General features: G+C 35.2%; 1 protein-coding gene across 2 annotated transcripts in view; it reads left to right on the top strand.

The window, feature by feature from the left end:
- The window catches only part of Polr2I (RNA polymerase II subunit RpII15), a 55,226-nt gene extending 41,026 nt beyond the window's left edge, over nt 1-14,200 (top strand). For both annotated transcript variants that reach the window (XM_075306143.1, XM_075306144.1), the window contains one exon: nt 13,646-14,200. In XM_075306143.1, the coding sequence (XP_075162258.1) occupies nt 13,710-14,099 (390 nt within the window). In that variant the 5' untranslated portion in view covers nt 13,646-13,709 and the 3' untranslated portion in view covers nt 14,100-14,200. The remainder of the gene's footprint in view (nt 1-13,645) is intronic.
- The last annotated feature ends 1,084 nt before the right edge of the window (nt 14,201-15,284 follow it).

Below are 15,284 nucleotides of genomic sequence, written 5' to 3'. Positions count from 1 at the left end.
AATGACTATTCCCAAAATACGAACCAGAAATCCCCAAAGTGGGGACACATGTTAAAAAAGCGTTATTATACCCATCACCATAGAATGGTGACGGGGATATAATAAGTTTGTCATTCCGTTTGTAACACATCGAAATATCGATTTCCGACTATATAAAGTATATATATTCTTGATCAGTGAGAAATTCTATGACGATATAACCATGTCCGTCTGTCTGTTGTAATCACGCTACAGTCTTCTTGGGCTTCTAGAATCCAGCTTGCCTGAAATTGGAAATCTAGAGGTATTTTAGAACCACAAAGAGGCGTGCCAAAAATGATGAGTACCGGTCCATGTATTGGTATAGTTCCCATATAGACCGATCTCCTGATTTGAGGTCTTGGGCTTATAGAAACCGTAGTTTTTATCCAATATGCCTGAAATTGGATATCTAGAGGTATATTAGGACCACAAAGAGGTGTGCCAAAAATGGTGAGTATCGGTCCATGTTTTGGTATAGTCCCCATATAGACCGATCTCCTGATTTTACTTCTTGGACTTATAGAAACCGTAGTTTTTATCCAATTTGTCTGAAATTGGAAATCGAGAGATATTGTAGGACCATAAAGAGGTGTGCCAAAAATAATGAGTACCGGTCCATGTTTTGGTATAGCTCCCATATAGACCGATCTCCCGATTTGAGGTCTTGGGATTCTAGAATCCAGTTTGCCTGAAATTGGAAATCTAGAGGTATTTTAGAACCACAAAGAGGCGTGCCAAAAATGATGAGTACCGGTCCATGTTTTGGTATAGTTCCCATATAGACCGATCTCCTGATTTGAGTTCTTGGGCTTATAGAAACCGTACTTTTTATCCAATATGCCTGAAATTGCAAATCTAGAGGTATTTTCGTACCACAAAGAGGTGTGCTAAAAATGGTAAGTATCGGTCCATGTTTTGGGATAGCCCCCATATAGACCGATCTCTCGATTTAATTTCTTGGGCTTCTAGAATCGGTAGTTTTTATCCAATTTGACTGAAATTGGAAATCTAGAGGTATTGTAAATGAAAATGCTTGTAGAAACCTTAGTTGTTGTTTAGTTCGCCTGAAATTGAAAATCTGGAGGTTTTCAGGACTACAAGTAGGTGTGCAAAAACTGATTTTATTATTTGGGATTCTAGAAACCGTAGTTTTTATGCAATTTGCTTGAAATTGTAAATTTAGAAGTATTTTAGGACCATAAAGAGGTGTGCCGAAAACGGTGAGTATCAGCACACCTCTTTATACAAGGACGAAAAAGACTGTTTTTCATATGTTTGGGTGTAAAAATGTTTGGAACTCAAAGTTTTTAACACAATATTTTTAAGTGCAAGCATATAATGTTCATAAACTGGCATAACATGCTAATATGATGGAACATATGATGTTTGGGACATAAAATGTTTTTAAATATAATATGCTTAGATGCAATCATATCTTAATTTGGAAATAGCCTATAAACATATATGTGCTTAGACAGAGAGACCTAGAGAGTATGCTGCAAATAAAACAATGGAAGTAACTAATTGGCGCCTTAAAAATATATCCATACAAAGAAAATTTCATTAATCTTTTTTACTACCAATGTATGCCCTAAGGTGAAACATAATACAAACAATATTTGGTGTGCACCAATCCTGAAAATATATATGCTTGAAGCAAAATATGTTTGGGGTATATGTCACAGAAGCGATTTTTTTTCAGGGTGTAGTAATAAATCCACAATCTGATATAGTCTTCATAGGTAAAATCTTTACATTTATCTTCGGGATGTGTACCGATTGAACTGCTTTGCTTGGGAGAATATATGTCATCAAAAGCCCTGGAAATTTAAAAGGAAACTATAATATTTGATTCATGGTGGTGGGTATTTAAGATTCGGCCCGGCCGAACTTACTGCTGTATATACTTATTTTTGTTTTTGTAATTTGCATATACATATTCTACTGTAACAGGTTGGTTGATAAGTGTCCGGTCTAACAAAGAAAAACACATTTTTTGTCAAAATTCGTTTTTATTATTCAACATAGTTCCCTTCAAAAGCGATACAATGATTATAACGACCTTCCAATTTTTTGATGCCATTTTGGTAATACTCTTTCGGTTTTGCCTCAAAATAGGCCTCAGTTTCGGCGATTACCTCTTCATTGCAGCCAAATTTTTTCCCTGTGAGCATCCTTTTGAGGTTCGAGAACAAGAAAAAGTCGCTGGGGCCAGATCTGGAGAATACGGTGGGTGGGGAAGCAATTCGAAGCCTAATTCATGAATTTTTACCATCGTTCTCAATGACTTGTGGCACGGTGCGTTGTCTTGGTGGAACAACACTTTTTTCTTCTTCATATGGGGCCGTTTTGCCGCGATTTCGACCTTCAAACGCTCCAATAACGTCATATAATAGTCACTGTTAATGGTTTTTCCCTTCTCAAGATAATCGATAACAATTAGTCCATGCGCATCCCAAAAAAACGGAGGCCATTACTTTGTCAGCGGACTTTTGAGTCTTTCCACGATTCAGAGACGGTTCACCGGTCGCTGTCCACTCAGCCGACTGTCGATTGGACTCAGGAGTGTAGTGATGGAGCCATGTTTCATCCATTGTCACATAAAGACGGAAAAACTCGGGTGTATTACGAGTTAACAGCTGCAAACACCGATCAGAATCATCAACACGTTGTTGTTTTTGGTCAAATGTGAGCTCGAGCGGCACCCATTTTGCACAGAGCTTCCGCATATCCAAATATTGATGAATGATTTGACCAACACGTTTCTTTGATATCTTTAAGGCCTCTGCTATCTCGATCAACTTCATGTTACGGTCATTCAAAATCATTTTGTGGATTTGTTTGATGTTTTCGTCGGTAACCACCTCTTTCGACCGTCCTCCGTGCTCATTTCACCACGCTTGAATTTTGAATATTAATCAATTATTGTTGATTTCCCTGGGGCAGAGTCCGGAGACTAATTAGCAAGCCAAGTTTTTGCTTCCACCGTACTTTTCCTTCAGAAAACAGTATTTTATCAAAACACAAAATTCCTTTTTTTTTCGTTTATTTTAACAATAACAAAAGTTGCTTCACAAAATACGCTCTATCTCACAAACTAATTGACTTACAGACGTCAAATTTTGACACGATTCATTTGAAGGTTGGTACTTTATAAAAATAGTATACATTTAATACTAGCGACGCCATGTATGTGTCAGACCGGGGACTTATCAGCCAACCTGTTATATCAGATACCACTTGACCAAAATGTCTGATTAAAGATTAAAACCTATCCTTATTTGGTGTTCTATAAGAAACAAGCGAAAAAAGATTGAGAGAAATCTATAAAAAAATGTTAGGATAACATACGGCCGTAAGTTCGGTCAGGCCGAAGCTTATGTACCCTCCACCATGGATTGCGTTGAAACTTCTTCTAAACACTGCCATCCACAATCGAATTACTTGAGTTGCGGTAACGCTTGCCGATAGCAAGGTATATTAAAACCTCCTAACACCGTCATCTAAATTGTAAGTAAGTTCATACGTGGTATATATTAAATCAAAAAATACCGATTAAATACGTATATAATTCAGTTTGACAAAGTTTTCTATAGAAATAAAATTTTGACAAAATTTTCTATAGAAATGAAATTTTAACAAAATACTCTATAGAAATAAAATTTTAACAAAATTTTGACAAAATTTTATTTCTATAGAAAATGGAAATAAAATGTTGACAAAAGTTTCTATAGAAATAAAATGTTGGTAAATTTTTTTTTGGGTCGAGTGGCAACCATGATTATGAACCAATATGGACCAATTTTTGTGTGATTGGAGATCGACTATATATAACTATAGACCAATACGGACCAATTTGGGTACGGTTGTTTGCGGCCATAAAATAACACCACGTTCCAAGTTTGGACCGGATCGGATGAATTTTGCTCCTCCAAGAGTCTCCGGAGGTCAAATCTGGGGATCTTTTTATATGGGGGCTATATGTAATTGTGAACCGATGTGGACCAATTTTTGCAGGGATGTTAGAGACCATATACTAAAACCACGTTCCACATTTGAACCGGATCGGATGAATTTTGCTCCTCCAAGATGCTTCGGAGGTCAAATCTGGAGAACGGTTTATATGGGGGCTATATATAATTATGGACCGATATGGACCAATTCTGGTACGGTTGATAGAGACCATATACCAACACCATGTACCAAATTTCATCCAGATCGGATGAAATTTGCTTCTCTTTGAGGCTCCGCAAGCCAAATCTGGGGATCGGTTTATATGGGGGCTATATATAATTACGGACCGATGTGGACCAATTTTTTCATGGTTGTTGGAGACCATATACCAATACCATGTACGAAATTTCAGCAAAATCGGATGAAATTTGCTTCTCTTTGAGGTTCCGCAAGCCAAATCTGGGGATCGGTTTATATGGGGGCTATATATAATTACGGACCGATGTGGACCAATTTTTGAATGGTTGTTAGAGACCATATACCAACACCATGTACCAAATTTCAGCAAAATCGGATGAAATTTGCTTCTCTTTGAGTCTCCGCAAGCCAAATCTGGGGATCGGTTTATATGGGGGCTATATATAATTATGGACCGATGTGGATCAATTTTTGCTTGGTTGTTATAGACCGTACACCAACATCATGTACCAAATTTCGGCCGGATAGGATGAAATAGGCTTTTCTTAGAGGCTCCGAAAGCCAAATCTGAGGGTCCGTTTATATGGTGGCTATACGTAAAAGAGGACCGATATGGCCCATTTGCAATGCTGTCCGACCTACATCAATAACCACTACTTGTGCCAAGTTTCAAGTCGATAGCTTGTTTCGTTCGGAAGTTAGCGTGATTTCAACAGACGGACGGACGGACATGCTTAGATCGACTTAGAGTTTCACCACGACCCAGAATATATATACTTTATAGGGTCTTAGAGCAATATTTCGATGTGTTACAAACGGAATGACAAAGTATATACCACCCATCCTATGGTGGAGGGTATAATAAAAAATTAATTGAAATATGCTAATGAAATCAATTAAAGTTTTAATTAAGTATTTACGAAAACCATATATTATGTATACATTCGTATAAGATCCATATATTTATCAAAATTTTTAAATTTACATATGTTTAAATTCATATTTTATTTCTTTTTGTGTTTCGAATATTTAGGTTCTTTCATATTGCAAAAAAACGTTTTTCGTTTTTAAATATTTTTTTTTTGTCGAACAACACTGTGCCCATCGCATTACTCGACTTCTCGCAATGACCACAAAATTATAGGACTTTAAAAAAATATGAAAATACTTAAAAACGAGACAATTATCTGTTGGTATTCCAAAGAAACAGAAAAAATGGATTTTCTGTGTCCCCATGGTTAAATAGCTGAAAATTGTCGTAAGTACGAAAAGAAACACTCATCAAATGTCAGTTTTCTGACAGCTTGATGTCATATGGACAGGTTGGTCTTCGTGTTTTTCTATCGTGTCATAAATTATTATGAAACAAAAGACAAATAAATGTGTATTCAAATGTGTACTTATCTGCCTTGTGACACGATGCGATGAACACCATAATCTATGGAGGGCCACCAACCACCAACCGCAGCGATGAAGCCGACCGTGATGCAAGGCGCAACGTTGACTTGAAGAGGATGGATCTTCGGGAATATATAGAATGCAACACACAGTGGTAGGCAACACATCACTCATTGGGTCGGTGCGAGTGCATGCGGTTTTACGTGTAAGCTACTGGGCACTCATACTAACAACCATTGTCGTCATCATCAATCCACAACTGCTCAGTATACCAATCCCATATGCCAATCCATTTTGATGACAAATGTCATTTGGACTTGATCTTTGGAATTTGAATGGAGGTGTCTTTGTGAAAGAATGCCAAACAGAACTTAAGAGAACAAATAACACTTGGAATAACGTTTTTATTTTTTTTTTCAATGGTAGATAATTTCATGTTGGAAAATCATTTTGTTTATCTCAGTGCCAGAGTGAAAAAACTCGATTTGTCTATAAACTTGGCGACCTTAAGACGTTGATCAAAATATGCTTCTTGACGAGGCCATAATAGTTATATCTGCACCCTCAAAAAATCGCTTCTCTAACATATGTTCCAACCATATTTTGCAGGAAACACATATATTATTGAATACTGCCGAAACACTAATATATTTGTTTTATGGTTAGCATGTCTGTCTTGCATGCATAAACATTATATGTTTTTCATATGTTTGGCTATAAACATTATATGTTTGGAACACAAATTTTTAAACACAATATTTTTGAGTGCAAGCATATAATGTTCATAAACTAGCATAACATGTTTGGGACATATATGTTAATATGTTAGAACATATTATGTTTGGGACATAAAATGTTTGTAAATATAATATGCTTGGATGCAAACATATATTAATTTAGAAATAGCCTATAAACATATATGTGTTTAGTAGCTTGGAGCGCTATTTAACAGGGAGCGATATTGAATTAAGTTGGTGGTTGTTGCTTGTTATTACAAAATTAACATTTTATTTTTCTTTGGGCAATTGATCAGCTACTTCTTTGATCCTTACAAACTGTGTGGTCCGCTGTTCGAATCCCCGTCCGGCAAAAGGTAAAATTAAAATAAAAAAAAATCATAAAATTGAATAATTTCTTCTACAATGTTTGTATTACAGAAAAAGGTGCTAAGAACTAAAAAATCTCGTGGAAGTGAGAAAGATGTCGGGGAATATACAATTGGGCAGAAACAAAATTTTGAGCATTCAGGTCGAAAACCTATGTTGTTAGCACCTATATTACCTGTTTATTTTCATAGTTCATTATGATTGTAAATATATAAATAAATAAATGAAATTTTGAGCACAATATTGTTTGGGAGAATTTTTTTAAGCATATAATATTTTTGGGTGCAAAATGCTTCCAAACATATTATATGTTCACATAATAATATATCGTTTTTTGGAAGACAACATTATTGAATTTGGATGCAAAAATACAAAATGTTTGGAACTTAGACTACCCAAACATATATTGTTTAGACCAATATGCTTTCAAACATATTATATATTGGTAGAGATCAAACATATAAATGTTTGGGCAATACCCAAAAATGTATATGCTTGAAGCAAAATATGTTTGAGAGTATATGTTACAGAAGCGATTTTTTGTGAGGGTGTATACTATATTAAATTTTTATAATGAAACTTCGGGTTATTAAAGATTTGCAGTCAGAAACAGTGTTTGATATAAACGAAATGGACTGTACTTTTGGATAAAATATTATTTTTTTACAGCAAAAATAACAATTTTGTAATAAAAAAACTGTTTTTGGTATAAAAGTTTGAAATTTTGGAAGGAATTCAAAAACTCTAACAAAAGAAGAACGTGGAGTCGAGTACAAACATACATAAATAATTTTATAATATACACATAAATTTATTTAGGCGTGAACAGTTTTTTACTAGCATTTAACACCATTTTAAATGCATTTAAAACTTATAGTGTTTTGTACGTAATTTCATTTTTATACCCACCACTATTGATGGGGGGGGGGGGGGGGGGGGTATATTAACTTTGTCATTCCGTTTGTAACACATCGAAATATTGCTGTAAGACCCCATAAAGTATATATATTCTGGATCGTGGTGAAATTCTGAGTAGATCTAAGCATGTCCGTCCGTCCGTCTGTTGAAATCACGCTAACTTCCGAACGAAACAAGCTATCGACTGGAATCTTGGCACAAGTAGTTGTTATTGATGTAGGTCGGATGGAATTGCAAATGGGTCATATCGGACCATTTTTATACCCTTCGCCACTACTGTGGTACAGGGTATAATAAGTTTGTGCATTTGTATGTAACGCCAAGAAGGAGTAATCATAGACCAACCTTTTAGTATACGGATCGGCTTAGAATTAAATTCTGAGTCGATTTAGCGATGTCCGTCTGTCTGTCTGTCTGTCTGTCTGTCCGTCTGTCTGTCTGTCTGTTGATGTATTTTTGTGTGCAAAGTACAGCTCGCAGTTTTAGTCCGATTATCCTAAAATTTGGTATAGGGTCCTGTTTCGGCTCAAAGACGATCCCTATTGATTTTGGAAAAAATCGGTTCAGATTTAGATATAGCTGACATATATATTTTTCACCGATCTGGTCATAATTGGCGTGTATATCAACCGATCTTCCTCAAGTTCCGTACATCCTAGTATTTTATGGGTCCCGAAAAACTTGCAAAATATCAGCCAAATCGGTTCAGATTTAGATATAGCTCCCATATATAGCTTTCGCCCGATTTACACTCATTTGCCCACAGAGGCCAATTTTTTGCTCCGATTTAGTTGAAATTTTGCATAGGGAGTAGAAATAGCATTGTAGCTATGCGTGTCAAATTTGGTTGAAATCGGTTTAGATTTATATATAGCTCCCATATATAGCTTTCGCCCGATTTACACTCAAATGACCACAGAGGCCAATTTTTTGCTCCGATTAAATATAGCTCCCATATATATGTTTTTCTGATTTCGACAAAAATGGTCAAAATACCAACATTTTCCTAGTACAATCGCCACTGCTTAGTCGAAAAGTTGTAAAAATGACTCTAATTTTCCTAAACTTCTAATGCATATATATCGAGCGATAAATCATAAATAAACTTTTGCGAAGTTTTCTTAAAATTGCTCCAGATTTAAATGTTTCCCATATTTTTTTACTAACATTGTGTTCCACCCTAGTGCATTAGCCGACTTAAATTTTGAGACTATAGATTTTGTAGAAGTCTATCAAATTCTGTCCAGATCGAGTGATATTTAAATGTGTGTATTTGGGACAAACCTTTATATATAGCCCCAACACATTTGACGGATGTGATATGGTATCGAAAATTTAGATCTACAAAGTGGTGCAGGGTATAATATAGTCAGCCCCGCCCGACTTTAGACTTTCCTTACTTGTTATGTATAGCCCCATATAAACCGACGCTCAGATTTGGCTTTGCGGATCCTCTTGGATGAACAAAATTCATCCGATCCGGTTGAAATTTGGTACATGGTGTTAGTATATGGTCTCTCATAACCGTGCAAAAATTGGTCCAAATCGGTCAATAATTACCCAGCAAAAAAAGCGTCGCCAAAAAAGTAATGAAAATGTTCTTTTTGGATCCGGAAGTGGTGCAAAATTGACGCAGAATTGACGTCTGTCCGTCTGTCTGTCTGTCTGTTGTAATCACGCTACAGTCTTCAATAATGAAGCAATCGTACTGAAATGTTGCACAAACTCGTCTTTTGTCTGCAGGCAGGTCAAGTTCGAAGATGGGCTATATCGGTCCAGGTTTTGATATAGTCCCCATATAAACCGACCTCCCGATTTGGGGTCTTGGGCTTATAGAAATCGTAGTTTTTATCAAATTTGCCTGAAATTTGAAACCTAGAGGTATTTTATGACCATAAAGAGGTGTGCCAAAAATGGTGATTATCGGTCCATGTTTTGGTATAGCCCCCATATAGACCGATCTCCCGATTTTACTTCTTGGGATTATAGAAACCGCAGTTTTTATTCAATTTACCTGAAATTGGAAATCTAGAGGTATTGTAGGACCACAAATACGTGTGCCAAAAATTGTGAGTATCGGTCCATGTTTTGGTATGGTCCCCATATAAAACGACCTCCCGATTTGGGGTCTTGGGCTTATAGAAACCGTAATTTTTATCCAATTTATCCGAAATTGGAAATCTAGAGGTATTTTAGGACCATAAAGAGGTGTGCCGAAAATGGTGAGTATCGGTCCATATTTTGGTATAGCCCCCATATAGACCGATTTCAAGATTTTACTTCTTGGGCTTCTAGAATCCGAAGTTTTTGTCCTATTTGCCTGAAATTAGAAATCTAGAGGTATTTTCGGGTCATAAAGAGGTGTGCCGAAAACGGTGAGTATCGGTCCATATTTTGGTATAGCCCCCATATAGACCGATTTCAAGATTTTACTTCTTGGGCTTCTAGAATCCGAAGTTTTTATCCTATTTGCCTGAAATTAGAAATCTAGAGGTATTTTCGGGTCATAAAGAGGTGTGCCGAAAACGATGAGTATCGGTCCATATTTTAGTATAGCCCCCATAAGAACGATCTCCCGATTTAACTCCTTGGGTTTCTAGAAACCGTAGTTTTTATCTGATTTGCCTGAAATTGTTAATATTCTGGTATTTTAGGCTCACAAAAACGCGTATCGGATTAAGTTTTTATCGATCCATATGGTAATGCCTCCATATAGACCGACTTCACTTCTTGAGGGTGTAGAAGGCGCACTGATCATGAAAATTGCTTGAAACTCAGTGTAAAATTTCCAGATTTTACTTCTACAGATTTAAGATTTCAAATCAAGACTTTATTTTATCATTTTCTTGCACACTTAAAAGAGATGTTAATGATTCCGCTAAAACTCAAACAAAAATGGTTCTTATAAATCCAGAATCTGATATAGTCCTCATAGGTGAAATCTTTAAATTTATCTTCGGGAATATCCTCAAGTCCTCAAGCCCTCCTGAAATTTCAAAGGAAACCCTAATATTGGGTTCATGGTGGTGGGTATTTAAGATTCGGCCCGGCCGAACTTAGTGCTGTATATACTTGTTTTTTTTTTTGTTTGAAATATCTATTCTCTTGGTTCCGAAGGTCTAATTTCTTTACTCTGAATACTTATGCTAATATTCAAATTAATCAAGACTTAAGCGTATCAAATTTTTGGCCTTATCATAAAACAGTTTTCCGAAAAAACATACATGCGGTTTCACAGAAATTGCTCTCTTTTGATTCTCTCGCTGAGTTATGTTGATATCTTTCATCAACCCCCCCGGTTTCCATCTCTATTTCTTTCTCTATACTCTCTCTTTCCCTCTATGTCACTCTCTGAATAAAATACGACAACATATATATGTTTACTCGAAATTTGTACATTTATATATGTTTAAATTCACACATATTATTTTTATGAAACATTCATGCCCCAAACATAATATATTCTAACATATTAACATATGTGTCCCAAACATTTAGTGTTAGTGTAGAAACATTATATGTTTGCACTTAAATATATTGTGTTTAAAAATTGTGCCCGAAACACATTTTGTTTATATCGAACATATGAAAAACTTATTTTTTTAATAGTGTGGGGATCGGTTTATAAAATGTTGTCAAAATTTTATTTCTATAGATAAATTTTGTCAGCATTTTATTTCTACAGAAAATTTTGTCAAAATTTTATTTCTATAGAAAATTTTTCCAAAATTTTATATCAAAAAAATTTTTTTTTCCACTTTTATTTCTATAAAAAATTTTGCCAAATTTTATTTCCATAGAAAATTTTGTCAAATTTTTTTCTATAGAACATTTTGTCAACATTTTATTTCTATAGAAAATTTTTTCAAAATTTAATTTCTATCGAAAATTTGTTCAAAATTTTCTATAGAAAATTAATAATGAAATTTTGACAAAATTTCATAAATAATAAATTGTATTTTTGAATCAATATTAAGCACTCCGATCTCACATTTAAACGATAATTTCTTCTCAAACGTATCCTTAGAATAATATTTTCTTCGCTCCGAAATCAATACCAAATTCATTAAAGTAACGACAACATTTTTGAAACTGCATATTCATTTTGCAAGTGCACTATTGAGTTATGCAGCAGCATACGATAAAAAAAGAACAAAATTGTTAAAATATCTAACTTTTAAATGAAAATTTTGAAAAAATATGACAAGCCAATTATCCCATTTTGAAAAATTCAAAAAGCCGACTTCGACCACTGTATTCTTTATAATTTAGTATAATTCGATGCACTCTTCTCGATTTATTGTCATTTAACATATTGTTGACATAATTTGGTATAATGTTTTTATACCCACCACCATAGAATGGTGACGGGGGTATAATAAGTTTGTCATTCCGTTTGTAACACATCGAAATATCGATTTCCGACTATATAAAGTATATATATTCTTGATCAGGGAGAAATTCTAAGACGATATAACGATGTCCGTCTGTCCGTCTGTCTGTCTGTCTGTCTGTCTGTCTGTCTGTTGTAATCACGCTACAGTCTTCAATAATGAAGCAATCGTGCTGAAATTTTGCACAAACTCGTCTTTTGTCTGCAGGCAGGTCAAGTTCGAAAATGGGCTATATCGGTCCAGGTTTTGATATAGTCCCCATATAAACTGACCTCCCGATTTGGGGTCTTGGGCTTATAGAAATTGTAGTTTTTATCCAATTTACCTGAAATTTGAAATCTAGAGGTATTTTATGACCATAAAGAGGTGTGCCAAAAATGGTGAGTATCGGTCCATGTTTTGGTATAGCCCCCATATAGACCGATCTCCCGATTTTATTTCTTGGGCTTATAGAAACCGCAGTTTTTATTCTATTTACCTGAAATTGAAAATCTAGAGGTATTGTAGGACCACAAATACGTGTGCCTAAAATGGTGAGTATCGGTCCATATTTTGGGATAGCCCCCATATAGACCGATCTCCCGATTTTACTTCTTGGGCTTATATAAACCGCAGTTTTTATTCAATGTACCTGAAATTGGAAATCTAGAGGTATTGTAGGACCACAAATACGTGTGCCAAAAATTGTGAGTATCGGTCCATATTTTGGTATAGCCCCCATATAGACCGATCTCCCGATTTTACTTCTTGGGCTTATAGCAACCGCAGTTTTTATTCAATTTACCTGAAATTAGAAAACTAGAGGTATTGTAGGACCATAAAGAGGTGTGCCAAAAATGGTGAGTATCGGTCCATATTTTGGTATAGCCCCCATATAGACCGATTTCCCGATTTTACTTCTTGGGATTCTAGAAGCCGAAGTTTTTATCCTATTGGCCTGAAATTGGAAATCTAGAGGTATTTTCGGGTCATAAAGAGGTGTGGCGAAAACGGTGAGTATCGGTCCATATTTTAGTATAGCCCCCAGAACGATCTCCCGATTTAACTCCTTGGGTTTCTAGAAACCGTAGTTTTTATCTGATTTGCCTGAAATTGTAAATATTCTGGTATTTTAGGCTCACAAAAACGAGTATCGGATTAAGTTTTTATCGGTCCATATAGACCGACTTCACTTCTTGAGGGTGTAGAATGTACTGTAAAATTGTAAAATTTCCAGATTTTACTTCTACAGATTTACGATTTCAAATTAAGACGTTATTTTATAATTTTCTTGCACACTTACAAGAGATGTTAATGGTCCCTCTAAAACTCAAACAAAAATGGTTCTTATAAATCCAGAATCTGATATAGTCCTCATAGGTGAAATCTTTAAATTTATCTTCGGGAAGTGTCCTCAAGTCCTCAAATTTCAAAGGAAACCCTAATATTTGATTCATGGTGGTGGGTATTTAAGATTCGGCTCGGCCGAACTTACTGCTGTATATACTTGTTTAATCGACTTTTTTCGAAGTATTCTCTGACTACTTAATTTGCTGGAAGATCCATTTTAGATGGATCTAATCCACAGCTTTGATTATATTACTTTTTGGGTCTTTTAATCAAAATCTCTCTTATGTTAATATATAATTAAATTTATTTTTATTTGTATTCTTTCAGATTGATCAAGTCTTGACCATTATCGATTCTTCAAAAATAAGGCGGAGCTTTAACACTCGTAGCAATGTCGCTATCATTTGATGCTGCCGCCAGCGAAGGTCCTGGCTATGTGGGTATACGTTTCTGTCAAGAATGCAACAACATGTTGTATCCAAAAGAGGACAAGGAGGCCAAAGTTCTGATGTATGCTTGCCGAAATTGTGATTATCGCCAGGAAGCCGATTCGAATTGCATCTATGTGAACAAAATTATGCACGAAATTGATGAATTGACTCATATTTGTCCCGATGTCATATCTGATCCTACTTTACCTCGAACTGAAGACCATGAGTGTCCCAAATGTGGTCATCGTGAATCGGTGTTTTTTCAAGCTCAGACTCGACGCGCTGAAGAGGAAATGAGATTGTATTACGTGTGCACCAATCAGAATTGCACTCATCGCTGGACTGAGTAGAGACTTCAAGAGGAGCTACATTTTCAACAATGTCTTAAGTTTTTGCAAATTATTACAAGCAAATTGAATTCCATAATAAAGAGTAATGATTAATTCCTAAATGTGCAACTAAATTTTCTGGTAGAATTAATACGAGTTTTTGAAGTCTCGGTCATCTTCATATAAAAGAATGGAAGATACACCCCGAGAAGATACACAAAATGTGATTCACGAGTCACGAAAATTTTCGTGGTAGTGTGGTAGAATCCTTGATGTTTTGGTAGATTAACTTTAATATTCCTCTCCAACTAAGAGGTAGAGTCTATAGAAATAAAATGTTGACACAATTTTCTATAGAAATAAAATTTTACAATTTTGGTATTATTCGTTTGGCATTGAGGTCATGGACTATTGAAAATGCTGGAGTTATTGTTTTTCATTACTTTGTTATTGAAATATTACTATTCTCGGATATTTCGATACACCATCGGTGATCATCTTCAGCGAGATATTATCTATAAAATGTAATAGTTTAAATATTTAACAATATTAACATTTACAATGTTTAGCAACAAATATGTAACAATAATTGTATTTACATTTTACAAAGTAATAGACTTTCTCCTTACAAAGCTCATGTCTAACTGATTGATTATCTTAATTGTGTTTGTGATTTTGTATTAGATTTCTGATAATCTGTGCACAGTGGTCTGTATCGGCTTTGAAGTTCATGCGTTCGTCTCCAATGTATATCTCCTCCTAGTATTCTCTTCCATCGCCAATATTTCATTCAACGTATGAAAATGTGGTATGTATCCCGTGGTTGTGTAATGTGCAGCAAGTGCAGTTTTTTGTTCTAAGGATTTGTCTTTCACTTTTTAGACGGATTTATGGGCAGAAAGTCTTGTTTTCAATTTGGTCCTAGTGGTGCCAAAATAAGCCATCGGATATGGATTGGTTTTGTCTCCATCGCAATTTATTTTTCAAATCTTTCGGAGAACCCTTGTACATATGTCATCTTTTTGAAAACCATACATGTGGCTGCTTGTTTGTTATGATTTTTCTCTTCTTAATTTTTCACGTACTTTATAAGATTCCTATTTGTGTCATTGGGGAAGTCATTTTGTTGGAGAATCCCTCATATTTTCTTCTCGTTAGCCTTATGAAATCTTACGTCGCTTATGTTCAAAACCCTATAAATATAAA

This window comes from Haematobia irritans, chromosome 4, assembly GCF_050003625.1.
Source record: "Haematobia irritans isolate KBUSLIRL chromosome 4, ASM5000362v1, whole genome shotgun sequence".
NCBI lineage: Eukaryota > Metazoa > Arthropoda > Insecta > Diptera > Muscidae > Haematobia > Haematobia irritans.
Note: the sequence above shows the minus strand (reverse complement) of the source record. Positions and strands in the feature narration are given on the sequence as shown.